Raw genomic sequence first — 26,358 nt, 5'->3', positions numbered from 1 at the left:
GTATATGAAAAATAAAATAGAGATTTAAAATTATTTTAAGTTGATGTTTGAAAAGATGCTGAGTTAGATAAGAAAAAGGAGATAAGTGGAAACCTATTTTTATAACAGTTTTATTGAGATTACGTATCATAAAATTTACCCTTTTCAGTTGTATAATTGAGTGATTTTTGGCATATTCACAAGGTTTTACAACCATCATTACTATCTAGTTGAAAGACATTGTCATCACCCCAAAAAAGAAACTCCATACCCATTAACAGTCAATCCTCCTTTCCACCTTCCCTTCCAGCTCCCAAAAACCACTTATATTTCTGTATCTATGGATTTTCCTACTCTGGATATTTCATATAAATGGCATCATACAATACGTGGTCTTTTGTGTCTGGCTCCTTTCACTTAGCATAATCTTTTCAAGATTCATCAATATTTTAGCATGTTTCATTACTTCATTTCCTTTTTTTTTTTGAGACGAGTCTCACTCTGTTGCCCAGGCTGTAGTGCAGTGGCGCAATCTCGGCTCACTGCAAGCTCCGCCTCCCGGGTTCATGCCATTCTCCTGCCTCAGCCTCTCCGAGTAGCTGGGACTACAGGCGCCCGCCACCATGCCCGGCTAATCTTTTTGTATTTTTAGTAGAGACGGGGTTTCACCGTGGTCTCGATCTCCTGACCTCGTGATCCGCCCGCCTCGGCCTTCCAAAGTGCTGGGATTACAAGCGTGAGCCACCGCGCCCGGCCCTTTTTTTTTTTTGCAGCAGAATAATAATCCATTATATGGATATACCACATTTTGTGTATATATCATTTGATGGACATTTCTGTTATTTCCATTTTTTGGCTATTGCAAATAGTGCTTCCATGAACATTCATGTACAAATTTTTGTGTGGACATATGTTTTCAGTTCTCCTGGGAGTGGAGTTGTTGGATTATAAGGTAGCCCATGTTTCGCTTTATGAGGAATCACCAAGCTGTTTTCCAAAGTGGCTGCACCATTTTACAATCCCACCAGCAATGTATGAGAGTTCTGTTTCCTCTCATCTTCACCAACACTTGTTATTTTCTATCGTTTTTATTTTAACCACCCTCATGGGTGTAAAGTGGTTGATACCTCATTGCGGTTTTGATTTGCATTTCCCTAGTGGCCAGTGATGTTAAGCATGTTTTCATATGCTTATTGGCCATTTGTATATCTTTGGAAAAATGTCTGTTCAGGTCTTTTATTCAATTTTTAATTGGGTTATTTGTCTTTTTATTGTTGGAAGGGTTCTTTATGTAGAAAACTATTGAAAGATTGAGCAGTGGGTTGAAGATTTTTTTCTTAAATCTTGTGTGTGTGTGAGTGTGTGTGTGTGTGTGTGTGTATACTCGGTGAGCATTTCCAAACATTTTAGAGTTTGATAACACTGGTTCTCTAATTTTATTTCCAAACTTACAGCTTTATATTTTTGTGATATAGGTGTATTCATATATTAAATCATTTTTCCTAGGCTTGTTAACCAAAAATCATTTTCAAATCATAAATTCAGAAGTATAAGATGGAATGATGTTGAGAGTGAGCTTAATATCTATACTCCAAATTTTTCAGCTGAGAAAAGATGACAGCAATCAAGCATGCATTACAAAGAGACATTTTTACACCAAATGATGAACGCCTGCTGAGCATTGTGAATGTCTGCAAAGCAGGAAAAAAGAAAAAGAACTGTTTTTTATGTGCCACAGGTGGGTATTTAGTAAGAAAGAGTACTTGTTTTGTATCCTTTTATTATTTAGGAGATATTTCCTCTTTGTTTTGAATATCCTCATTGTCTCTGTAATTGGAAAAATTGTTGGGTCAACACATTCCTAGTTAACACTTGGCTTTGACAGGCTGTTAATTGTTACCAATCTGGTGGCAGTGAAATAGTATCTCATTGTGGTTTTAAATTATATTTCCCTATAATGATGAGATTGAGCATCTTCTCATGAATTTCTTAGTCATTTCATTCTGTTGTCTATGAAATTTACCTGTTTAAGCCTTTTACTTATTTTTCTGTTGTGTTGCTTGTCCTTTTACTGATTTGTACAAGTTCTTTCTATAATCTGGGTATCAACCTTTTGTTGGTTGTATGCATCCCAGTTAGTGGCTTGTCTTTTCACTTTTTATGATGCCTTTTAATGAAATTTATAATTTAAACTAAATGAAATTAATTAATCCTTTATGGCTTTCCCTTTTGGTGTCTTAAAAGATCCTTCCCTGTATCTTTCGTGCAGTCATAAAAATATTTTCCTAAATTCTATAAGTTTTATAATTTTGCCTTTTACAGTTTAGTCTTAGTTCACCTGTGTCGACATCTGTCATGGTGTGTGTGAGCATTTCTGGTTGTCATCTTATACGTTATTTTTATTTTGTTTTTGTTCTTTATTCCACCTAAATTTTAGAAACAACTTGTCGAGTTTCAGACTTTGTTGGCATTTTGATTGCAATTGTTTTGAACCTGTAGTTCAATTTGGAGAGAACTTGCATTTTTATTGTATTGAATCTTTGTGTCCATGAACATGGTACAGTTCTTTATTTATCTAGGTGTTTTTTAACTTTTTATAAGTTTCATCATTTTCTCTAAAGATTTGCCATGTATATTCTTGGATTTACTCCTGGGTATTGATTTATTCTTAGATTTTATTTGATAGTCATGAAAGCTCTTATTAACATTAATACATTTTAAAATCATATATTGTTAGAATTCTACAATGAATTGTTGATGTTTTATATGGATGTCTATCAATCCTGCCAAACTTTCTTATTCATTCTAATTATTTGTAGACTCTTTGAAAGTAGTGATATTTTTCTTCCTTCCTTTATAGTTTTTGTATCTTTTATTTTTGGTTTAGTTTCCTAGTTAGGACTATCAATACAGTCTCCATCTCAAGGAGAATGACTTCATTTTTAAGCACGGTATTTGGTATAGGGTTTTTATAGCTATCCTTTACAGTGTTAAGTAAGTTCCCTTCTATTCCTGGTTTCTTACACTTTTTTAAAAAATCATGAATGGGTGTTGAATTTTATCAACTGCTTTTTCATATCATTGATATTATCATAAAATTTTCTCCCTTGTTAGTGTAGTGTATAATTATACTTGGTTTTTCAAATGATAAATTGACTTTTTAGAATGACCTCATTCAATTGTAATGTATTTGTATTAGGCCATTCTTGCATTGCTATAAAGAAATTCTTAGGCCAGGAGCAGTGGCTCATGCCTGTAATTCCAGCACTTGGGGAAGCTGAGGTGGGCAGATCGCTGGAGCCCAGGAGTTTAATTAAGACCAGCCTGGGCAACATAGTAAGAACTTTATATATAAATAAATTGTTGCTCTTTGAAATGGTATTTTGCTCTTTCAAGCCTGGCAGACTTTACTTATGTCAATCATTCTTTAGATTTTTACCTCATACTTTTCTTTAAATCTGGTCTGAATTAATTTATAATTAATATATCATTCCCTTATTTTTCAAGGAATCTCCTCTGATCTTCTAGTCTGACTTAGATGCTTCTATTAGGATTCTGTGCTTTCCTCAGTCATAACACTTGTTGCAAAGTATTACACCTCTTTTAGTATCAGCTACTAGGCACCTGAAAGCTATACTTGCAATGAGTGAATGAAGAATGAGTGAAAGGAGTAATATTTCTAATAAAAGTGTGCGTTTTACTCAACAGTGACAACTGAACGCCCTGTGCAGGTTAAGGTGGTCAAAGTCAAGAAATCCGATAAGGGAGATTTCTACAAAAGGCAGATTGCATGGGCCCTTCGAGATCTTGCTGTGGTAGATGCCAAAGATGCTATCAAAGTAGGTTTTTCTCAGTTCTTTGACCTGTGTTCAGAAAGCATCTTTCGTTTTATAACATGGTATTATGTATTCTAAGATGATCTAAAAACAAATTAATATATATGTTTGTTTTCTTATTTTTTTGCTTTTTTTAAGCTATAATTATGTTTGTGCACAAGCTACATAAACTAGAGCAAAATTACCTTGACTGTATACATTTCTGTGTTTAGATTAAGTATAATTTGTATAAAATCTATACATAGTATGGATTTTAAAGTAGTGTGTCATGAGTTTTTTTGCTTGTTTGTTTGTTTAATCAGAATCATGTAACCAAAGTGATCCTTCCTTAGTCTTCATGAGTAAACATAGAATCACCAGCTGGGGCAGCCAGACTGGCCTTTTGAGGCCACCAAGGCTTTGATGTTTGTGGATCAAAAAAAAAAAGAAATGATAGTGGGTTACATACCTTATTTTAAGGAATGTAAATAATAAGATCTATAAAGATATAAACTTACACTTTATAGATAAACCACACTCAAACTCCAAGAAAGTTGATTAATGTGATGATCACATTAAAGGACCACCTATATTCCTGACAGTTAAAAGCTTTTCACAGCAATACCCTTTTTTCAAAGCAATCAAGTAGGCCTCCTTTGATTAAATTAGGTGCTTCCTCCCCCTGGCCCTCTCTCACTCTGCTCTTCATCTTTCTCTGCAGCCCTAACACACCTCCAGAGCACTAGGGAATACTTTGTACCATAACTACTTGTATGTCAGTGGGACTAACTTAATAGCAAGGCTTACACTAGTGAAACTACAGGTGCTCTTTGACTCTACAAATCTCATACATTTACTAAAAAGGCACAAAGTAAAAACAACAAAAAACAAAAAAACTGCCTGTGTAAAGCAATCTGATAAAATAAAATTCTGATTTTACCCTTACTTTGGTACAAACCTCCAAGGATCAAAAATCTGGACAAAATGACAGGTAGTTGAGTTGGGTGCAAAAAAATGAAGTAAGAACAATTTGAGGAAAGCCCTCTATATCTGTATAGTTCAGATTTCTTCCAAATGTAAATGATGCCTTTTCTTTAAGTATTCTAGGCTTACTGGCCCTTTGCTTTATCCCTAAGGAGCACCCAATGCTTAGAAAAATGTGAAATGTAGAAACTGGATTTGACAGAAATTTAGAAAGATGGAGATTGGAAAGAAAATTATAATGGGATGTTTAAAAATAATTTAGGCCAGGCGTGGTGGCTCACGCCTGTAATCCTAACACTTTGGGAGGCTGAGGCTGGTGGATTGCCTGAGCTCAGGAGTTCAAGACCAGCCTGTGTAACACGGTGAAACCCTGTCTCTACTAAAATACAAAAAATTAGCCAGGCATGGCAGCACGCACCTGTAGTCCCAGCTACTTGGGAGGCTGAGGCAGGAGAATTGCTTGAATCTGGGAGGCAGAGGTTGCAGTGAGTCGAGATCGTGCCACTGCACTCTAGCCTGGGCAACAGAGTGAGACTCTGTCTCCACAAAAAAAAAAAAAAAAAAAACTTTTATAAGTAATTTTATTACCATGGGGAGGGATCAAGAGTGGAAACTTTTCTGGTTGTTTTCTGTTTAAGACAAAACACTTTAAGGGCTTTCAAAACTGCACCTTTATTAAAAAACATTTTTCTCTTCAGTAGTTTTGCACTTTGTAACCCTGTTGACTTGCATAATTCAGTAACATTGCTGAATGCTTATTTGAATGCATTCTCGCAGCTGATGCCTCTTGCCAACTTGCTTAATGGAATTTTTTTTTTTTGCATTTTTTGTAGGCACCTTGGTGTGTGTACGCTATATATGGATATAAAACATAAAATTTTTATATATAACTTAACATTAGCCATTTAGTATCACACATTGATTTGTGTGAGTGTTGCCACTGGAGCACTCAGCTTCTTTTATGGTATTATGGGAAATATTCCCAGGGAAGAGATTATTTCCCATCAAGTTTCATATTAGTTGCCAATACTCTTGTTGTATTTTTTTGTAAGTAATAATGCAATTACCTTTTCATTGTAAATGCAGGTTTTAAATTTTTGATGCTTCAATTCTGTTTATTAAGCTATAAATTGAACTAATTAGTAGTTCCATGCTGCTGTAATATGATTGTTGTACCAAAGGTCAAGTCCTGATTCCTGAGATACTCCAGTTCTTCACAGTGAAAGTCTGATTAACTTCCCTTACTTTAATGTATTTACATTTCCCCCAAATAACACTTTAAATGAATCAAATATATTATTATTCTTTTACCCTGTAGAACATTAAGAATATTTGAGCCTATTTTTTAATTCTTTGGATGTGAAGTATACATCCATAAGTTTGTTTGTTTGTTTGCTTGTTTGTTTTGAGACAGGGTCTCACTCTGTCACCCAGGCTGGAGTGCAGTGGCACAATCTTGGCTCACTGCAGCCTCCACCTTCCAGGCTCAAGCCATCCTCCCACCTTAGCCTCCCAGGTAGCTGGGACTACACGTACATGCCACTACACCCGGCTAATTTTTGTGTTTTTTGTAGAGAAGGGTTTTGCCATGTTGCCCAGGCCGGTCTCAAATTCCTGGGTTCAATCAATCTACCCACCTTGGCCTCTCAAAGTGCTAGGATTACAGGTGTGAGCCACCAGGCCCAGCCTGTTTTTTTATATAATAGTCAAGTAGTTCTATTCATTCAAGGGAGAAATATTAGCCTGATGTGGATTATTGCTGTAACGTGGCTTAACAGACTTGTAGAAAGTATAGTGTAACTCTCTCAGATTGGTTGAGCTTCTTTATCACATGAAAGAACTTTAGGCCAGGAACAGGGCTCATGCCTGTGATGCCAGCACTTTGGGAGGCCAAAGCAGGAGGAACAACTGGATAACATGGGGATATCTTGTCTCTACAAAAAAATTTAAAAATTAGGCATGCTGGTATGTGTCCGTGGGCCCAGCTACTCAGGAGGCTGAGGTTGGGAGGATTGCCTGAGCCCAGGAGGTGGAGGCTGCAGTGAACCATGATTGCACCACTGCATTGTAGCCTTGGCAACAAAGTGAGACCCTGTCTCAAAAAAATAAAGAACTTTGAGACCTAGCAGCACTTTTCGCTTTTGAGATATCTTTTATCATTCCTTATTTTCAAAATAGAAAATAATTAGGAGCAATCTCTGCTTTTCACCTCAGTTCTTAGAAAGTACACCAGGATATACATTGCATTTTTCTCAAGTTTTATACTTAGAAGATATAGTCCTTATTAGGGAGTTAGTGTCCAATTATGGTTTCAAATAGTGGTAAATTATTAAAGAAAATGTATAACTAAAACTCTATAGGCAATTTAAAAAGAAAAATTAGGTCCATGTCAAAGCTAGAGACCATTGTCATCTTACTGATGAGGAAGCTAAGCCACAAAGCCATTAATGCATCCTATACTTCTACTCATAGACCTAAAGGGCATAGGGAGAAAATGACCACAACAGTATGTTGTTTTTTCTTCCAGCTTCTTTGGGGTGGTAAACTTTTTGCTATGAATTGAATTCTCCAAACTCTTCCCTTCCAGTTGCTTAGCTGATTTTTAATACCCTTCATTTTCCAAAAACAGCATAAATTCCTTTTTTTAATGCAGATTTTACATTAACAATGTAAAAGGATGTGATCAAAAATAGTATCTTTTGTATATTTTTATTTTAGGAAAATCCTGAATTTGATTTACACTTCGAAAAAATATATAAATGGGTTGCCAGCAGCACTGCTGAAAAGAATGCATTTATTTCATGCATTTGGAAATTGAATCAGCGATATCTCCGGAAGAAAATTGATTTTGTCAATGTTAGCTCACAGCTTTTGGAAGGTAAAGTTAAATAAAAATGTATATGTAAAATCAATTATATCTTTAAGTGAATATATAATTTGACATCATTCAAATTAATTAGAATACTGAATTATCTTATTGTAAAAGAACTTTAAAATAATTTTTCTTACTGCAGAAATTATGCTTTATTGTAGAATATTAATACATTATGATAAATAAAAACCATTTATTCTTCAGCGATAACTACTGTTAGCACTTTGTTAGATATTCGTCTAGTCTTTTTCCTATGCATAAACACCTTTTTAAGATAAAGAAATTTACATTATGTTTTCTAACATACTTTTTCATATAATGTATCATGAGCATTTTTCATGTTATTGAATACTTACCCCAACATTATTTTCAGTAGCACCATAGTATTCCATTATATGGATATACCATGTTATTTAACTAATCATTTATTTTTTAATTTTCCAATCTTTGCTTCTTTTAAACAGCTCTGGATAAATATCCTTGTAGCAGTATTTTTGTACAGAGGGTAGATGTAGTGGTTAAGAACATAGCTCTAGAGTCAGACTTCTTGGGTTCAAATCCTGGCTTTGCCACTAACTAGCTATATGACTTTGCATTGATACTTACTCTCTATGTTTCAGTTTCCTTTATCTCAGAACTAGAGATAATAATAGTATCTACCTCATAGGGTTGTTATGAGGATTAAATTACTTAATATATGAACATAGTAAGAACAGTGCCAGGTACATAGTAAGTGCTCAGTAAATATTAGCTATTATTATGTTACCAGTATAAAATCCTTAGACATGAAGGTTATTAGAATATTTTTGATCAATATATCTTCAGGAATGTTACTATGCATCATTTTGTGTTACAAGACAAAAACTCTACCATTAATTAGTGAAAATATGAGATTTTCTCTACTTTTAAAATTTCTTTCCTAAAGATAAAAACATTGTAAGATAGCACTTAGTAATTAGTGAGCCTGCTGCTGATTTTAGGCTTGATGCTTGGCACTGGCAGAAACAAGTCACATATGTCAGGCACCAGTAGTGCTGGTCTTATATAGGAATCCCCAGGGTTGCCATCTCACCAACACTAGTCCCCAATATCTTGGTAACTGAGTGTGTTGAGGGAATGACCTTCAAGAAATTTATGGTAACTTTTCATGCCTTGAATTGTGGTTTAATTTGCTTTGAATGGCTTTTATTTTTTTACCATTTCAGGGTTGAACATTCTGATGAGTCAGTGATTCAGTGATTCACAAGCTTGCTGTTCTGTCTTCAAATATTATGCATTTCCAGATGCTATTTATTGTGTAAGATGATTTTAAACCAGTATATTTCAGGACAGTCATATAGAAAAATACATACCCTACCTAGATCTGCCTCATTAAGAAATACTACCAAAATCAGTGAGAAGAGTATTACTGTTTTTGAAAATGAAGTGTCTAACTTAAAAAAAAAAAAAGCATTCAATTTTTCAGGCCATAAAACAGGAGTATAGACATGTTCATGTTTATAAACATTAACCCTAATTGAGATCGATTTTAAGAATACTGAGAAGATCCTTAAGGATCTCGTTTTGAAAATCACTTGCTATAGACGTCAATAACTCTTGCTTTGGTTTAGTGGAGTTCAGGGAATAGCTTCATTAATGTCTACAAACTTGTTTTATGGGCCTTGAAATCACAGCCTTTAATTCCCATTAAAAAAAATAAATGTCTCTAAGTTTTGAGTGATGTTAGAAAACAAATAAAAAATTATTACCACCCCAATTTAAGAGCTCAGTAATTAAGTAAGACTATTTTGATTATAAATGCTAGCAGTGGCAACTTGGTAGTTTTTATTGTTGACAATTGAATATGTAAGTTAAATAATGGGGCTCCTCAGCAGAATATGGTTTGTAAAAGAGGACTTTTCAACAGTTGAAGTAGATTGAAGTTTTTATTTGGCCTTTTTTTTCATTCTTTTACTTGCAACCAGCTTTTAAAAAAAAAAAAATCTTTGACTTGAATCCTTAAATGCTGGCTTGAACTGTTATTTTGTGTGATTTTTTACTTGCCTCAATCTTGTCCTTTCTAACCGTGTTTTGTGACTAATCCTCTGTGAGGGAGTGTCTGGATAAAGCTTTCGGGCCTTGAGTAACATAACTAGACTAAATGCATGAGTCACAACTGACCTAAATATAATCCCCAGGAAATGATTAGTTTCCCAGGTTTCTCTTCTAAGGGTTAGTTAGTACTGTTTCTTAAAAGACCAAGAGAAATTAGAAAGATAAATATATTTGTAGTCACTATCAGAAAGTGAATAAGAAAAATGAGCACGGCAAATTTAGCTTCTTATGGGTCTTTCCACTTGGTAGTTGATTTGGCTGTCTTTTGAACTTTAACGTGAAGTTCAAATGAGATATGGGTAGTATTTAAAAAATTTAAACCTGTTTACTTTTCTACCCAGCTAATATTCTTTGCTTACTTTCCTCTGCTTTTTTCATACTTTTTACTCTCCAGAACTGCCTAAAGTTACAGAAGGTGCGTAACACCTTTTCTTCTATTCCATATGTTTTTATTAGTTGCCTTTGTTGTATACCGTTGGTTGTATGTTTTATGAAATTATGTACCAGGACAAATTTATTTTAAAAATCTACATAGTAATAAAATTAATGATAGTATTTATTGTTGGCTTTCAAAGGACATATCATTAGAAAATACTTCTGAAGCAGTTAATTATAATCATGTAAAATATTTGTTTAAGTCTACTTGTGTAACGACCTGTACAGAATGATTTGGGCAGTCCCTGCCCCCTAGTGGCTAATAAACAGTCACACATGACAGCTGAACTTTTTCACAATGAGCTAAATGGACTCATTGAGAGGACAAGATCGGTAATATCTCTCTAAAGAACTTATATACTAAAATTTGTAATTGCCTGTACCAAAAGTTTTAGTCTCCTTTTTGTTCTGGGACAAATGAACATATTTCAGGTCATGCTGAATGTAAATATTCATTTTCCTATAAAATAATGAATACTAAAAGCATCCAGAGTTTATGATTTAAATCATGCCCCATTAAGTCTGTGAAATTGCTAACTTTATTTAGAGTGATAAAACAACATCTTAGGAGTTAAAAATGATTTTTCATTTTACCTCTCCTAACCTCAAGCTTTATATACAGTGCTCACATGCTAGTGTATTTCCTCAAAAAAAAAAAAAAAGAACTGAAACATCTAGAAAGCATTTCAGATTTGACCTCTTGGTCTTTTGTTATAAAGCATGAAGCCTGTTTAACTTTTTATAATTTCAAACAGCCATGTTGTTGTTGCTCTTACATTAGAGTTATTGAGAAAGCTGTAACTTATCTTTAGAAATGTTATCAATGCATGTGAAATTTTTTTAAGCAAAGAAATGGAAAATTCAGTTAATATTCTAGTGACCAAAATAAATTATGGATTATAGATACATTTTTCATTTTAATTAAAAAGTATTTGGCAAAAATATACATACTGAAGATGAAAGTAACAAAAGTAACAAAAGAAAAATTTCACCTGGGGAAAAAAAGGAAAGCAAATTGTTTTTGTGTGTACTGAATTCATAGTCATTGTTTTGTTAGAGCAACAGCCACATCAGGTACGAAAAAATGCTTAGGTTTGTTTCCACCTGTTTTTGTGTTTTGTTTTTACATTTTAGCTTAATTGTATTTTGGGAAATTGTGGTGAAAGCCTGTTGTAACACTTGTAAGTTAGTGCATTAGACTGCATGCTTTTTATTTATTTTTTAGGACTTTATTTCATTAACATATGAAATTATAACAATAAAGTTTGATTTTTTCATATCATTTGAATCATTCTTTCCTCTTTTTCAGCTGCTAAATGTGACCTGTGCTTATAACTATACCTAGCTATATGTATTATGTTATAGTCTTTTCTACTTTTTTGACTATTTTACTTTGAATTTTTACCCTCTTTAAGAATCTGTTCCAAGTGGAGAAAATCAGAGTGTGACAGGAGGTGATGAAGAAGTAGTAGATGAATACCAAGAGTTAAATGCAAGAGAAGAACAGGATATTGAAATAATGATGGAAGGCTGTGAATATGCAATCTCAAATGCGGAAGCCTTTGCAGAAAAATTGTCCAGAGAGCTGCAGGTGCTAGATGGGGTAAGACTTTCTTGAAATCTATGAATAAGTGATGTATAGTGGATTGAGAAGGCTAATGATATTCATATTATACTACCTCAGCATTTAAGCCTTTATAGTGTGTTATTGCCATCTTTATCTATAAGCACATTACCAGCTGCCATCAGTCTTTTACTGTTCTTGTTCAAAAGATGAACTATTCCTATTAAGCCGATGAAGACAGTTGGCTGAGATTCTGGATTTGGGGAGGTTCTTGATATGAAGTGATGGAAGTAAAAACTAGGCCAGAGAACATCTTGGGAGTTGATTCGCTCAGCCTCTGAAACATGTCTGAATAGTTTAGTGCCAAAGAATAGCATTTGTGTGTATGTGTGTGGTTTGAAAAAAATAAAAATAGGGATGAAGTATAAAGAGAGAAATGTGGCTGAAATATGTGACTCATTTACCAAAGAAGAGTGAAGTGAATGTGGTGAAAACAGGAGAGCCAGAGAAAAAGATCTGTGACTTCTCTGCTAAAATGTTTTAGAATAGAGCTTTTTGTTTTGTGTGTACTTTTTGAGTGTAATTCAAATGCACAGCACCTGCTGGGTGCAGTGGTTCACACCTGTAGTCTCAACACTTTGGGAGGCTGAGGCGAGCGGATCACCTGAGGTCAGGAATTCGAGACGAGCCTGGCCAACATGGCAAAACCACATCTCTACTAAAAAAAAAAAAAAAATTAGCCAGACATGGTGGCATGCTCCTGTGGTCCCAGCTACTTGGGAGGCTGAGGCACAAGAATCACTTGAACCTGGAAGACAGAGGTTGCCGTGAACTGAGATCGTGCCACTGTATTCCAGCTTGGGTGACAGAGTGACACTCTGTCTCAAAACAAAACAGAACAAAAAAAAAATCAAACGCACAGCATCTCTTATGCTAGAGTAATCTAAAATCATTTGGGTTGGTTCTGGTTTTAAGAAAAGGTAAGCATTTAAGAAATCCCTCAGAGGATAAGGAACATTTTAAAGACTTAAATTTTTGTGTTGTATACATGAAAGGTACAGAAGTTATGGGGTCTGACTCAGGCCCAGAGAGATTATATGAATAGTCCAAGCTTACAAGTTTACAGAGCTCACTGAAAGCAAAGCCTAGAAATGATTTTAAGATGTTAAGGAAGAAATTATCCTGGGCAGATTCAAACCCCAGCTCTGTTACTTAAGAGATGTCAGTGGCTTCTGAACCCTGCTGACTCTTAAAGTCGTATTGCACTTACATTTTATTTACTGTGGATAGTATATAAATAACGTGTGAAACCACAGCGTCAGCTGTACAGTGATATTCTTTAAATTTCTGGTCCAAGTTTTTCATCGTACCATGTTACTTGCCTTCTTAATATGGCTTAGTGATTTATACTTTTTGTTCTAATTAATATTGTATATGTGTTCCAAGTCAGCATATTGCTTTGCAGTTTAATTTTGGATTTGGCAGTTTCCTTATTTCAGGGAATTCAGAATCAATAGTCAGAATCATTTAGAAAATAGTGATAAGGGGATGGTGGTTTGTTACTGCTTTGCCTGGGGAAGGAAAAAAAACAGTTGAAAGAGAAAAGGAAAAAGATGATAGAAGGAGCTATCTATCGGCCATATGGTCTTCTACATCCTGTTACTAATTCCCATCATACTACAGTTATAAATTAGTTTCGTATATCCTTCAGAGTCTGGTATACAACTGCTGCTTTCTCAACTAAGATATCACATAGGTGATTATGCTTTTATTTAGGGTTTCACATAGGTGTTAAGAAAATTTCTAGCTGGTAGAATTGGAGGAAATGTTAGAGATAACATGGCCTAATGCCTCCTAAATGTACAGAAATGAGAATGTGCCGTTACTAATGATACTTTCTGGCACCTTACTTGTGCATTCTGGAGCCTTACTTGTGCAGTCTGTGGAAATATAAAATCCTAAGGCATGGTCCCTAACATTGATACAGAGGCAAGTGTACCTGCATGAAATACTGTGTAAAACATGGAAGAACATAAAGTGATAAACTAAAGTAGATGTGTAGATATATATCAACTTTTGTTACGCTACTTTCAAGGAAATTTAGCAACATTTCACCTTTATTCTTTTACACATTTAAATAACATGAAGTGTGTTTTTTGTTTGTTTGTTTGTTTTGGTCTTTAACTTTGTAGGCTAACATCCAGTCCATCATGGCATCTGAAAAACAAGTCAACATCCTGATGAAATTGCTAGATGAGGCTCTAAAGGAGGTAGATCAGATTGAATTGAAACTGAGCAGTTATGAGGAAATGCTCCAAAGTGTAAAAGAACAAATGGATCAGATCTCTGAAAGCAACCACCTAATTCATCTTAGTAACACTAATAATGTAAAACTCCTATCTGAGATAGAGTTCCTTGTGGTAAGTATGATCATAAATTACCAACAAAAAAAAAAACTAGTGATGATATATAAAACCCATTTGTAAACATTTTCTAATTTCCTTGTGAGAACAGGATTTAAAATAATTCCAGAGACCTAAAGATAGGACTGAGTAGCATCTTGCCTGTAAATTTCCCAAAATTACACATGCAAATGGTATGTTTGCATATATTCTAGAACCACATGGACTTGGCCAAAGGTCATATAAAGGCCCTTCAGGAAGGAGATCTTGCTTCTTCCAGAGGCATTGAGGCCTGCACCAATGCTGCTGATGCCCTTCTGCAGTGCATGAATGTAGCTCTTCGACCAGGTATGATCATTAGAAATGACAAAAATGTGACCAAGAATCTGAGACTAAGCCTGTAACTTGTTATAAAGGTTTTGACAAGAAATACATGAGACAAGTGGTTTAGGGTTACATTATTAGCTATTCAAGTTTCACTGATTTCCCAACTTATTTCTATTGATACTAGGAACTTTTTTACTTCAGTTCCTCCTTCTAATTGTCCTCAATGACTGTAGTCAACACCATGATCTTTATTTAGTACTATCCACAGAACCCAGCAGAAAGTAGGTGCTTTGGTTAGACCAGAGGCAATTATTTCAAAACTTGAGTGTCTGTCAGAATCCCTAGAGGTCTTCTTAAAAACATAGATTGCCTGGCCCCAGTCCCAGATTCAGCAGATCTGGGCCGAGATTTTAGAATCCACATTTCTAACAGTTCCCAGGTGATGGTGAGGCAAGACCACACTTTGAGAACCACTGTGAAATCCCATTTTTCTCCTGCTTAACTTTTATCAAGTAAATGAATACACCCATAAAACTTTCGGGTTCTTCAAAACGTTAGATATGTTTAATGTTCCATTAAACATCAAGGAAATCTTTTTACCCATTAAACTGGTCACAAAATGTCATTCTGTCTCAGGCCATGACATGCTTCTGGCAGTCAAACAGCAACAGCAGCGATTCAGTGATTTGCGAGAGCTTTTTGCCCGGAGACTGGCCAGTCACCTCAACAATGTTTTTGTTCAACAGGTAATTTTATTTTATTATTAAAACGAGCATGTTCCTATAGCTTATTTATGTATTATCTTAACCTTACATTTCCACAAAAATGTTAATATGTTTAATTGGGGTTGCAGTCAATTCCTTCACATATTTGATTTTAAGATTTTGAAATAGGTGCCTCTTTGCTCATAGATGTACTTTGGGCCTCAGCTGCCTCTTTTGGTAGACAGTCTAGTTCCTTTCAGCTGATGCTCTCTGATTCTAGAAATCAAGTAACTACGCATATGAATTGCATATACTACTTAGATATTTTTATTTATAAAAGTAAGTCCAAACTTGTTAGATGTTTACTATTGGACCTGTTTTATTTTTCAGTATTTTGAGGTGAGACTCAGGACTTGATTCAGTGTTTTAAATGTTTTGTAAGTTCTGTGTACTTAGTACATAGTATAATTGTTAAGAAAATGACTGTAGCTCAACTGCAAACTCCAGTTGATCTAATCTTCATATAAATGCTTTACCTATATTTTTATATGGAAAAGGATGTTATAATTAAGAGTGTGGTAATAATATTGCTATTAATAATATTAAGAGTACCTTTGAGGGATTTGAATAAAAGCCATTTTAATATCTAATATAATAAATTAGATTTCTTATTTTTTCATCTCTTTTAAAAGTCCCTTTTATTTTGAGTTATTGAATGACAAAAATTGGGGGGATATCTTGTTCATCAAGAAATACTGCCTGAAAACAATGGATTTTTACTTTATTTTCACTTTGCAATATTCTAAAACAAATGTATTTACTATATTTTATTTCTAATTAGTTTACTCAGGCCCTCCTTCAACTCTATAACAGGTCCTACTTTCTTTCGGTTCCTGTGAGTACATCAAATTTGGCTCAAGCTTCTCTGATTCTGTTTTTTTTTCTATAAAGTTTGCTAAACTTAACAGCAGCAGAATCTTTACAGATTATAACTTACTGATTTAAGCTACCTGTTAACCACATTTGTAGCAGTTTTTAAATGTCCCATAGTAGAGACTATTTTGGCCAAGAAAGCATTTAATCTCATTCTGCTTGCTTTTCTTTCTGTCATTTTTTCACTCACTTCATTTAGTAATAAATAGTAATATTACTCCTTCATTTAGTGATAGTAGTAATATTAATCCTTCATTTATTTAGTATTGCCAGGTGATTGAGGTACATACCAGACATTGACTTGGGATAAATGAGAGACCAATCCTGTCCTCAAGTAGTTCACAGTCTAGGGAAGGGAGACAAACAAATAATATACTTAAGAGGGATAAATGTTATGAGAGTGAGACTGTGGGAGCATAAAGGAAGACCACCTAACTAAAAGCACGGTAGGGAGAATCAGAGAGATTCCCTTAACATTCCACTTGACTGAAAAGTGCCGAGAAAATACAAGCTTAAATGTCACATAGGAAATACTAATTCATGTTTTTCTTAGGTAGTTACTTCAATAACATCTATTTCTATACAATTCCTTAGTTTTTAAAAATGACACTGTTGACAATTATGTTATCCACATTTGTTAGATAGTATTGAAAATACCAGCCAGTAAACAATAGTCTTTTCTGTACCCTTAATTGTTGTAACATGCAGTTATTTGTGATTTTGCTTCTTGCCTTGTAAACTAATGGCTTCGTTTAAAATGAATGCTTCCCATTTCTGAAAAGCTAATATGTGTTATTACATGTGAGTGATGCATGTTAAAAACCAGAATGCTGCAACAACCTGGGATGTGCCAAAAAAGGTGGAAGAAGATCTCCCACACATAAGAAAGAGATTTTCTTAGTGTTGCATTCAGTGCACCAGGTCACCTAGCAAAATTGTTGAGAAACATGGATATTTCTATTCCTGGTAGGGGGACAAGCTGGGAAAATTGATTAATATGGTACACCTCTTTGGCAATCACAGAATTTTCATTATATGCTTATTATGTACTCACTGTCTACCATATGTAAGAATAAGAAATAGTTCCTACCCTCAAGATGCTTGTAAGAAGGAATTAAAACTAATGTACTTACTCTTTGTAAGGAGTTAAGACTAATGTACATTAGCAATGTATGTAATAAATTGCTAATTGTAGAACTGTGGACTGTAAGTGCTAAAAAGGTTTAATCAAAAGTGAGTTTATTGAGAATTTAAGGAGTCAGATATGGAAGGAATTGCAGATAAGGTAGGACTTGAATGAGTCCGTGCAATACAGTTTATAGCAAATGTATAGTTACAACATTTACAAATATTGTACTGAAGAATCCAGTGAAAATAATCTATTCACAATATAACAGTAATTTCAAAGCATTGATTCTCAGTCTTTTTAAAATTCACAAATTAGTAAAATTAAAAGAAATAAAATTCGGAGACTGACCAAATCACCAATTTTTTTATTTTACCAAATAAAGACCTTTAAAAAGAAATACTAATGTCTACTTTCATTATCTTTTCATTTTAAAAAAGACATTTTAGCACTAAATAAGAATTTCCTTTCAGATTTTAAAAATTAATACATTTACCTTTATGAAGGACTCACTTCTTTCATTGTACTTTTTCTTATTGCTATAGGCCAGGAAAAACATCTTGCATTTGGGAATCACTGATCCAGAGCATGCTATCTGTGATGCAACTTTCCTATTAATACTTCCGTGTTATCTATACTTCAGTGAAACTTGAAGTGTATTTTAATATAATACTCACTGTAATATGAGAGTAATGTTACATAAAGAGTAGTTAGCTTCTTTTAGATCTTTCAGATCTTACACACTCAACTTCCCCTGAAATTATAGGCTCTTGCCCATAATTTTTACATTTACTAGGGATTTGTGTATCTACAAAGATCAGGTATGAGAATCTGGTCAGTTTACACTAATTAGGATTATGATATTAAAAACAGTCAAATTAAGGCTAATGAAATTCAGGAAATATTTGCATAAAGAATATGTCCTTTAAAAAATTGTTTTGGTTGTTTTTTGAAAGATTTATTTTGATAACTACTCTCTGCCTTTTGTTTCCCCCTTTGGTTCTACAGAGACCTCATGATTCTATCTACTTTTGCCTTTAGCAACATGATGAGACTGATTATGTACATAACTTAGAGAAAATGAAAATAAACTGAAATGCACTGAACTAAAAGTACAACCAGGAAAAAACTGAAGTTGTGGAACTTTTTACCATATGCTTAAGTTTAGAATTTTTTCTTTCAACATACATATGCAGAAACAAGCTATAATAAAATAAAACCTGTATTGTAGACCACCAACATTCAATTTCTTTTACAAAAATTGTTTCCTTAAGCATATGTCACATTTTTGTAAGCACGGATTGATGATCTCTGGTTAAAAGCTTAGAAAGACTTGTGATTAAGATCTATTTTTGTGAGATTTGTTGGAACTTTGCTCAGATTTTTTTTTTAAGAAAAGAATAAGTAAGTATGCCATAACAGAAAGAAAGAGTTCCAAATCTTGAAAATTTATTCAAATTTTGACCCCAATGTATCATTTCTTTAAAAAAGTCACTATAGCAAAGTGCTTAAGAGTGCAGACACTAGAGCCAAACTTCGTGGGTTCGATATCCTGACTCTCCTACCTCCTAGCTGGGTAACCTTGAACAAGTTAATTGACATTTGTGCCTGAGTAAACAGTAGTGGAAGAACGTAGACAATAATTTTGAGTCTTGAATCATTGAGAAAAATTAATGAGGAAGATTGTTTTGGATAACGATACATTGTTACTTATAAAAACTATTTGGTAAACATTTGTATGATATAAGTCTGTCAAATCTTCTTCCCCTTTAATCAGCGTGACCAGTTAAGGCTCATAGTTTAGGCCAGGTGCAGTGGCTCACACCTGTAATTCCAGCACTTTGGGAGGCTGAGGTGGGCCGATAACTTGAGCCCAGGAGTTTGGGGGCAACTTGGGCAACATAGTGAGACTCCATCTCTATCAATAAAAATAAAAATAAATTTTTAAAAAATAAAACACAATTGGGAGACATTTGGAGACCTAAAACTATAATATCTATATCTGGCTAGTATCTAATACATGTGATGCTGTAGAATCCTGATTATCCTTCTGGCATCTTGGTTAAAAAACATTTCTCTAATAGAATGTTTATATTGACCTTTGGCAACATAGAAATAGATAATAGTCCAGTGGTAATGCCTGTGTATTTTACTTAATATTATTGATTTTGTTCATCTTTATTGTTAGCCCTTACAGAAAAGATGTGGTAGCCCATGCATTCTAAATATATAGAATTGTTCCATTCTTCAACACTTTAGCTCTTAGTCCTCATTGATTCTTTTGGAAGATATGATTGTTTTATATTCAGGTAGCCACCCAGAAAAGAACATCCACATAGGTCCATGCTCTGTTATCCAGAATTCTGGGGGTCAGGAGTGTTTTTAAAATGTTTCAGATTTTAGAAAAGCAATACAGTATATATACTGTATATTATATAATCATTCCAAGCACATGTTTTTGCAACAAAAAATATGAATAGTCACTCTAAACAGTATAAATAGGCCCATGTCAGTTCAGGTCACGTTTTACCATTAAAATTGTTTTGGTGCCAAGCTTAGTCTGAGTTTTCAGAGCTTTTTGGATGTCAGAATTACAGAAGGGGATTGTGGACCTATTAATATACCTTGTGTATAACATCTGTGGTAGCTGTTAACTTCTGTTGCCCCTGTGTTCTAGTTATTTTGAACTGGTCGGTTTCATTTTGTGATATTTTTCTGCCATCTCTAGTTCAGTTTCCCAAGTTAACCTAAGTAGATATCAGTAACATGAATCTGAGAAGTATATTGGTTGTTTTCTACCATTTTATATGTAATTTCTGTGTAATAGGTCCTTCCTTTTTTCTTTTTAATTTCCACTTTAAATTGGGATGTATTCTCACATGAAGAAAATTTTCCAACAGACTGATTTGAAAACATTTATGAAGAAGGGACATGGATAATGATGCGGGTTTTTGTACTTGGCATGTCTTATACTCCCATCTTTCTTTCTTAGTTACCAGGGAACTCCTCATTCCTCTAGGCCAGAAATGTTTCTGAATAGTCTGTATTTAAAAGAAAATTTTTTAAAATTCATAACCACTAGGTTATTTTGTGTATATAGTAAAGTATATAAATTAGGTGAAAGAAATCCCTTTTAACTTAAAAGAATTTAAATTCTTTAAATTCAGGATGCTTATTAAGCTAATGTATACCAACTAGTATGATACACATTCATAATTAGCTTTAGGTAACCTTACCAGGAAATGAGTTAACTAGCTCCAAAACTCTAGCAGTCTGTGTAATTTTAATACAGTTTTCACAAAATGCTGACAAATAACTTCTGGCTATCTAGGCAAATTAGATTGAGTGAAAATTACATCAAATAAACCTGTCTTGTTTTGCCTTTTGCTTGTTGTTGGGAAATTGTATTTTCAATTTGAATCTGCTCCAAGACAGAAGTAAGACTCAGATGACCAAGGTTCCAATTCCAAGCTCTAAGACTTTATATTCTACATTTTTTTTTCTGTTGTTTTAAATATTACAAACTCTAATGGGAATACCATAAATGTAGACTGTTTTGAATGATTTCTCTATTTGTGTTTCTTAATTCAAGCTATATCAAGAAGGTCATTTGCTTGGTAAATTGTGAAATATGGTATGAGAGAGACAAGCTTCATTAAAACGTTCCATCTTCATTCCTTTAGAAGACGGAATGGGTAGTTGATTTATCAGAGTGCCATTCTTGCATGTTTACGATTATCTTATGGTGGTAATGTTCATTTGATATACACAGGATATAAAAGTTGTGTAAGTATTTGGTTTTTATTTTTCTGTGTTCTATTCTTAATTATTTTTCTATGTCTTATTGGTTTGGCTTGGCCACATTTTGGTCATTGTTTAGACTTTTTATTGTAACAATATTTCTTTGTACTGTTGATTACATTTATTTACTTATTTACTCACTTTAGGGTCATGATCAGAGTTCGACTCTTGCTCAACACTCTGTTGAACTGACTTTACCCAATCATCATCCATTTCATAGAGATTTGCTCCGATATGCCAAGCTGATGGAGTGGCTAAAGAGTACAGATTATGGAAAATATGAAGGACTAACAAAGGTATGGATTTGACTTCATTTACTCACTGAGAATAGAGCGTTATCTTTTAGAATCAAGAGGTCATGTGTTCAGTTCCCCAAGTTTAAAATACTGTAGTACATTCTTAGCAAAGCAGAAAATGAGTCAGTGCTCTTTACCAGTGATAACATTCATTTTATTTACTTGGATAAAGGAGAGATAAATTTTAAACTTCAGTATGGAAAAATATTAAGCCATACTGTAGCCTGAAGCATCAATTTAGTTAAATGCTATGCTTATTTCCTGAGTTTCTTTATGTACAGTATAGAAACAAGGAAGTATGAGCATTGCAAGTGAGGTATTTGCCCTCTGTGGATTTCTAATCTGTTCTGTTAAGGAAATACAAAGTGCCTGTTTATTAAGCAAGCATTCCACTATTCCAGGCACCTGGGGCCTACCTAATAAGCATCTACTCTAATGAGCTTTAAATCTGACTGGGAAGAATCATACATAAAACAATCAGCAAAAAATTAAACACTAAACTGGAAATGAATTTTAAGCGTGTGGCAGTATAGACAAGGAAAATCTCTGTCTCAAGACCATGGGGGAAACTTCATGGACAATATCGGACTTCAGTTGATTTTAAATAATGAGTGCAATTAAATAAACCAGAAATAAGAGGAAGGGCATTCCAGGGATGGCGAGAGAGATGTGCAGACAAAGGTGGGAAGAATATACGCTTGTCCTAGAACAATGAGGTTAAGGGTGACCAAAGCAGAAATTTCCTATTCTAGGGCAGTGAGAAATTATGTTGAAAAAGATGAGCTATGGGACCTACCAGCATTCCTCAAGCATGGGAAAAGATTAAATGAGGGAAATTTAATTAAGAACCTAAAGTAATAATTCAGATGAAATGAAGTGTTGAGCCAGGAAGATGGTGTTGGGAATAGACAGACAATATAAACCAAAAGAGAGACTCCAACAGCAGAAGGAACAGGTTGATGCCAAACTTGCTGGGCTTGGAGTTTAGAACAGTAGTATATACTGCTGACTAAAATTCTGCACTTGGGGAAGAGCAAAGTCATTTATTCGTATATTCAGTCAGTAAATGAATTGAGCACCTATTACATGCTAACACTTGTAAGCACTTAGAGATACAGCATTGAAGGAAACAGGCAAATATTTGCCTTCTCAGAGTACGTATTCTAGAGGAGACAGATAGACAAAAAAGTTAATTATATAGTATGTTAAAAGGTGCTGCTGAGTGTTCTAGAGAAAATAAAGCAGGGAATGCCAGGACTGGGAGAAGGGTGTGGGATAAGGATTTCCAGAGGAGAGCTTTCCAGGCACAGTGCAAGTTCCCTAAGGCAGAGCGTTCCTGTTGTGCTTGCAGAGCAGGGAGGCCAGTGTGGTAGGAGCACTGTGAGCCAGGGGCAGACCCTGGTGGGGGCAGGGTGGATCTGGAAGGGACTGTGGACCGTGTAAGGATTTGTCTTTTACTGTGCATGACATTGCAGGGTAGGGAGGGGAGATGGTGGACTTTGAGCCATGGAATGACATGGACTGACTTAGATTTAATAGCCATTGTAGCAGGAAGCCATAGGGACAGTACTTTTCTGGCATTTATGCTGTTGACCTTTAGTTTAGGAATTGGACATCATATCCCTTTTTAAAAAAATAAAGCTAAAGAATTCCCACCTATCTAGTCAAATATGTAAATAGCTAATAGTATTCTAGATAGTCCTGGCTGAAGATCCATTTTATTAAAATTCTGAAATACTCTGAGAAACATCTAAAATCTTTTATCTGTAAGTTTTTGTGAATTTGAAGTTTAAAAATAAGAAATCTAATGCATAAGCTGTGTTAATAATTAATAATAATTATATGGACAATATGGCCCTAAAAGATGTTCTAGAATTGGAAATAATGATATGTTTTGTCTCCGTGGAATGAGAATATTGGAATTGCTAATATAAAAGCAACTTCTATCTGGTATCTTAGATTCATGCTTCAGAAGACAGCAGAAGGGTTAGGTAGAGATTTATGAAAAGTGTGATAGTAAGAAGGAGGCAAATTATGTATTCCTATCCATGCATTTGTGTTTACACATTTGACAGTAGGACATTTTTATGTATCGGTTTTCATGTATTTTCTCTTTGAAATGCCTTTGCCCATTTAAAGTAAAATCTGGCTCTTGCACTTCTAAACTGAGATAATAAGAAAAGGGATATAAAACTTAGTAAAATAAATAATATTTTTAAATTATAATTTTAAAAATGCTTTTCAAAAAAAAAAAGTATCCTGAGATGCTTGTATACTTCTTGTCTGGCTAGCTATTTTAGGTGAGATTGTTTTAGTTCCTCAGAATTAGTATATTAAGCATTATACACCTCCACTGTTGTGTTATATTTTGTTTTGTCTTGTTTTCATTCAACAGAATTCTGATTTGGAGATATCCTAAGGAAAAAATTTACATTACTGGAATTCTTTGCCTTTTGAAGTTTTAGGAGGATTAATATTCTGAATAATTAAACATAAATTATATTTCCTTAAGAGTTTTGTGCCAACAAGTGCTTTGTCCCCTAGTGAATATTCAAATAAGTAATCAATAAGCTTTTTGCCTAATTGTGTTCCCAGTGATTATTATTGCCCTATCTTTATATATAATGCAGTATTCATGAATGTAATTTAAAGTGAAGAAAGAAGTTTAGAGCCAACCTAGTAATGATTTATGGAATCATTCTCTGCTCAGAGTATATTTTTGATTGACAATATTAATGAGCTTTTTAAATGAAATTGACTTTTTCCCAGGAATGTTGCATCATCCTGTGATTTGAGCTTTTGACAGATTATGTATTTTTACCTCATCATCTAATTTGGTTGCTGAAGAGTAGTCAAAAACAGGAATTTTACTTAAGGAAGAAGGAAGAAAGGAATGAAAGAAAAAAGAAGGAAACAGACAAATCAGTGTTTCTTTAGTAAGAAATAATTCAGAAAGCTATTTGCACTTGGTTAGGTTTACACAGCTCACACTTTTTGGCAGGAACAGGAAAAACTTGTTCAAAATTCTTTGGGAATAAGAATCAGTAGCCACTGCCTCTAGCTGTACTGAGGCTGAATCTAAGCAAAGCCCCATTTTTTGGTGTACAGAAAATAGTTGTAGCTTGGACTGCCCAGATTCCCTCCTCCCAGGACTGCTACCCCTGTCTGCAACTCTGAGTCATACATGTAGGGCAGTTAGTAGAGATGGTCCATCCATGCTTGGGTAGGAAAGGAGTTTTCCTCTCCTAATAGCCTGCTGAGATTGGCAGTCTGACTTGAAGATGACTCACATGTCTTCTCTCCACCTCAGTTTTACATTTGTAGAATTTGTCTTGCTGTTGTGAACCCCAAATGTCTGAGACAAGATCTCAGTCAATTTAGGAAGTTTATTTTGCCAAAGTTAAGGATGCGCACCCATGACACAGCCTCAGGAGGTCCTGACGACATGTGCCCAGGGTGGTCCGAGCACAGCTTGGTTTTATACATTTTAGGCAGACATGGGACGTCAATCAGTATATGTAAGGTGAACACTGGTTTGGTCTGGAAAGGCCAAACAACTCGAAGCAAAGGTGGGACAACAAAGTGGGGAGGGGGCTTCCAGATCGTAGCTAGATAAGCAACAAATGGTTGCATTCCTTTGAGTTTCTGATTAGCCTTTCCAAAGGAGCCAATCAAATACGCGTTTATCTCAGTGAGCAGAAGAATGACTTTGAATAGAAAGGGAGGCAGGTTTGCCCAAGCAGTTCCCAGCTTGACTTTTCCCTTTAACTTAGTGATTTTGGGGCCCCAAGATTTATTTTCCTTTCAAATTGTATAAAGAAAAAGTCAACCATGGAGACCCTACAGTGGGCCCAGGTTCCACTGCTTGCTACTCGAAAGCCAAACACTAGAGGCAAGGGTTGCTGTGAGGAAAGGCAGATTTAATCAGCCAGAGAAGTTGAGGCGAGTGGAAGGAAAAAAAAAATCAGAGAGCCAGTAGAGAAGATGGCGAACTAGCATTCTAAAGTACCATCTTAAAATTTAAAACTTACCATAGGGTTTTGTTTTTTGTTGTTGTTGTATTGTGTTTTGTTTTGTTTTTGTTTTCGTTTTTGTTTTTTTAGACAGGGTCTCACTCTGACACCCAGGCTGGAATGCAGTGATGTGATCACAGCTCACTGCAGCCTCAACTTCCTTGGCTCAGGCAGTCCTCCTGCCTCAGCCTCCTGAGTAGCTGGGACTACAGCCATGTGCCACCACTCCCGGCTAATTTTGCATTTTCTGTAGATACAGGGTTTCGCCATGTTGCCCAGGCTGGCATCATAGAGTTTTGGAGAGACACTGATACAGTAAAACCTTCCTGTGGTCTTTCCTATCAGTGAGTTGTGTTGAGTGCCAGGAAAAAAGGTATCTAAGTCATTTGAGTCCCACTGAAAAAGTAATACATCCCAATGAAACAGGAATTTTAATTTATATTTGCTTTTAAAGTTATACAAAAATCATGGGAAATAATTGCCCATTTGACTAAGTGTTCTTACAGAGATATGTGAAAAATGTATATGGCCTACAAATTGAAAAAGAACAGGATCTATATATATTATGTTTGGTCCAAATGCTATTTTATAAGAATACAGCTATAAAATATTTTAAGACAATCAATGGTAAACTGTGAATCAATATACAAATATTTACACAACATGTACCTTTTGGAAGGTATACCTGATCTTTAAAGCAGGTAAACATGTTCTAAAAATGGACATATTAATTTGAAATAATATAGGAAGTTGAAACTTAGATTTTATGATAAACTTAAAAGAATAGCTAGGTACAACTTTTCTGCTTTATTTAAATTTTATTTTCTGGTTTATTTAAATTTAGTCAAATTCTGTTTGTGGCATTTAACTTCATACTTGGAAAAATATACAGTCTCCCACTCTTGAGGAACTCTTCTGGAGAGTATATTTTTGTGTGATAATAAGTAGAGATGATGAAGAAATGATTTTTGTATGCCAAAGGATAGATGTTTTTATTTAAGCGAGAATTAATC

General features: G+C 34.5%; 1 protein-coding gene across 16 annotated transcripts in view; it reads left to right on the top strand.

The window, feature by feature from the left end:
* The window catches only part of EXOC1 (exocyst complex component 1), a 51,671-nt gene that overhangs the window by 3,117 nt on the left and 22,196 nt on the right, over window positions 1–26,358 (top strand). For all 16 annotated transcript variants that reach the window (XM_054484419.2, XM_063663676.1, XM_054484413.2 and 13 more), the window contains 8 exons: window positions 1,584–1,717; window positions 3,688–3,818; window positions 7,497–7,656; window positions 11,595–11,782; window positions 13,936–14,163; window positions 14,361–14,493; window positions 15,109–15,218; window positions 21,183–21,332. In XM_054484419.2, the coding sequence (XP_054340394.1) occupies window positions 1,594–1,717; window positions 3,688–3,818; window positions 7,497–7,656; window positions 11,595–11,782; window positions 13,936–14,163; window positions 14,361–14,493; window positions 15,109–15,218; window positions 21,183–21,332 (1,224 nt within the window). In that variant the 5' untranslated portion in view covers window positions 1,584–1,593. The remainder of the gene's footprint in view (window positions 1–1,583; window positions 1,718–3,687; window positions 3,819–7,496; window positions 7,657–11,594; window positions 11,783–13,935; window positions 14,164–14,360; window positions 14,494–15,108; window positions 15,219–21,182; window positions 21,333–26,358) is intronic.

The sequence above is a fragment of the Pongo pygmaeus genome, chromosome 3 (genome assembly GCF_028885625.2).
Source record: "Pongo pygmaeus isolate AG05252 chromosome 3, NHGRI_mPonPyg2-v2.0_pri, whole genome shotgun sequence".
Taxonomy (NCBI): domain Eukaryota; kingdom Metazoa; phylum Chordata; class Mammalia; order Primates; family Hominidae; genus Pongo; species Pongo pygmaeus.
Note: the sequence above shows the minus strand (reverse complement) of the source record. Positions and strands in the feature narration are given on the sequence as shown.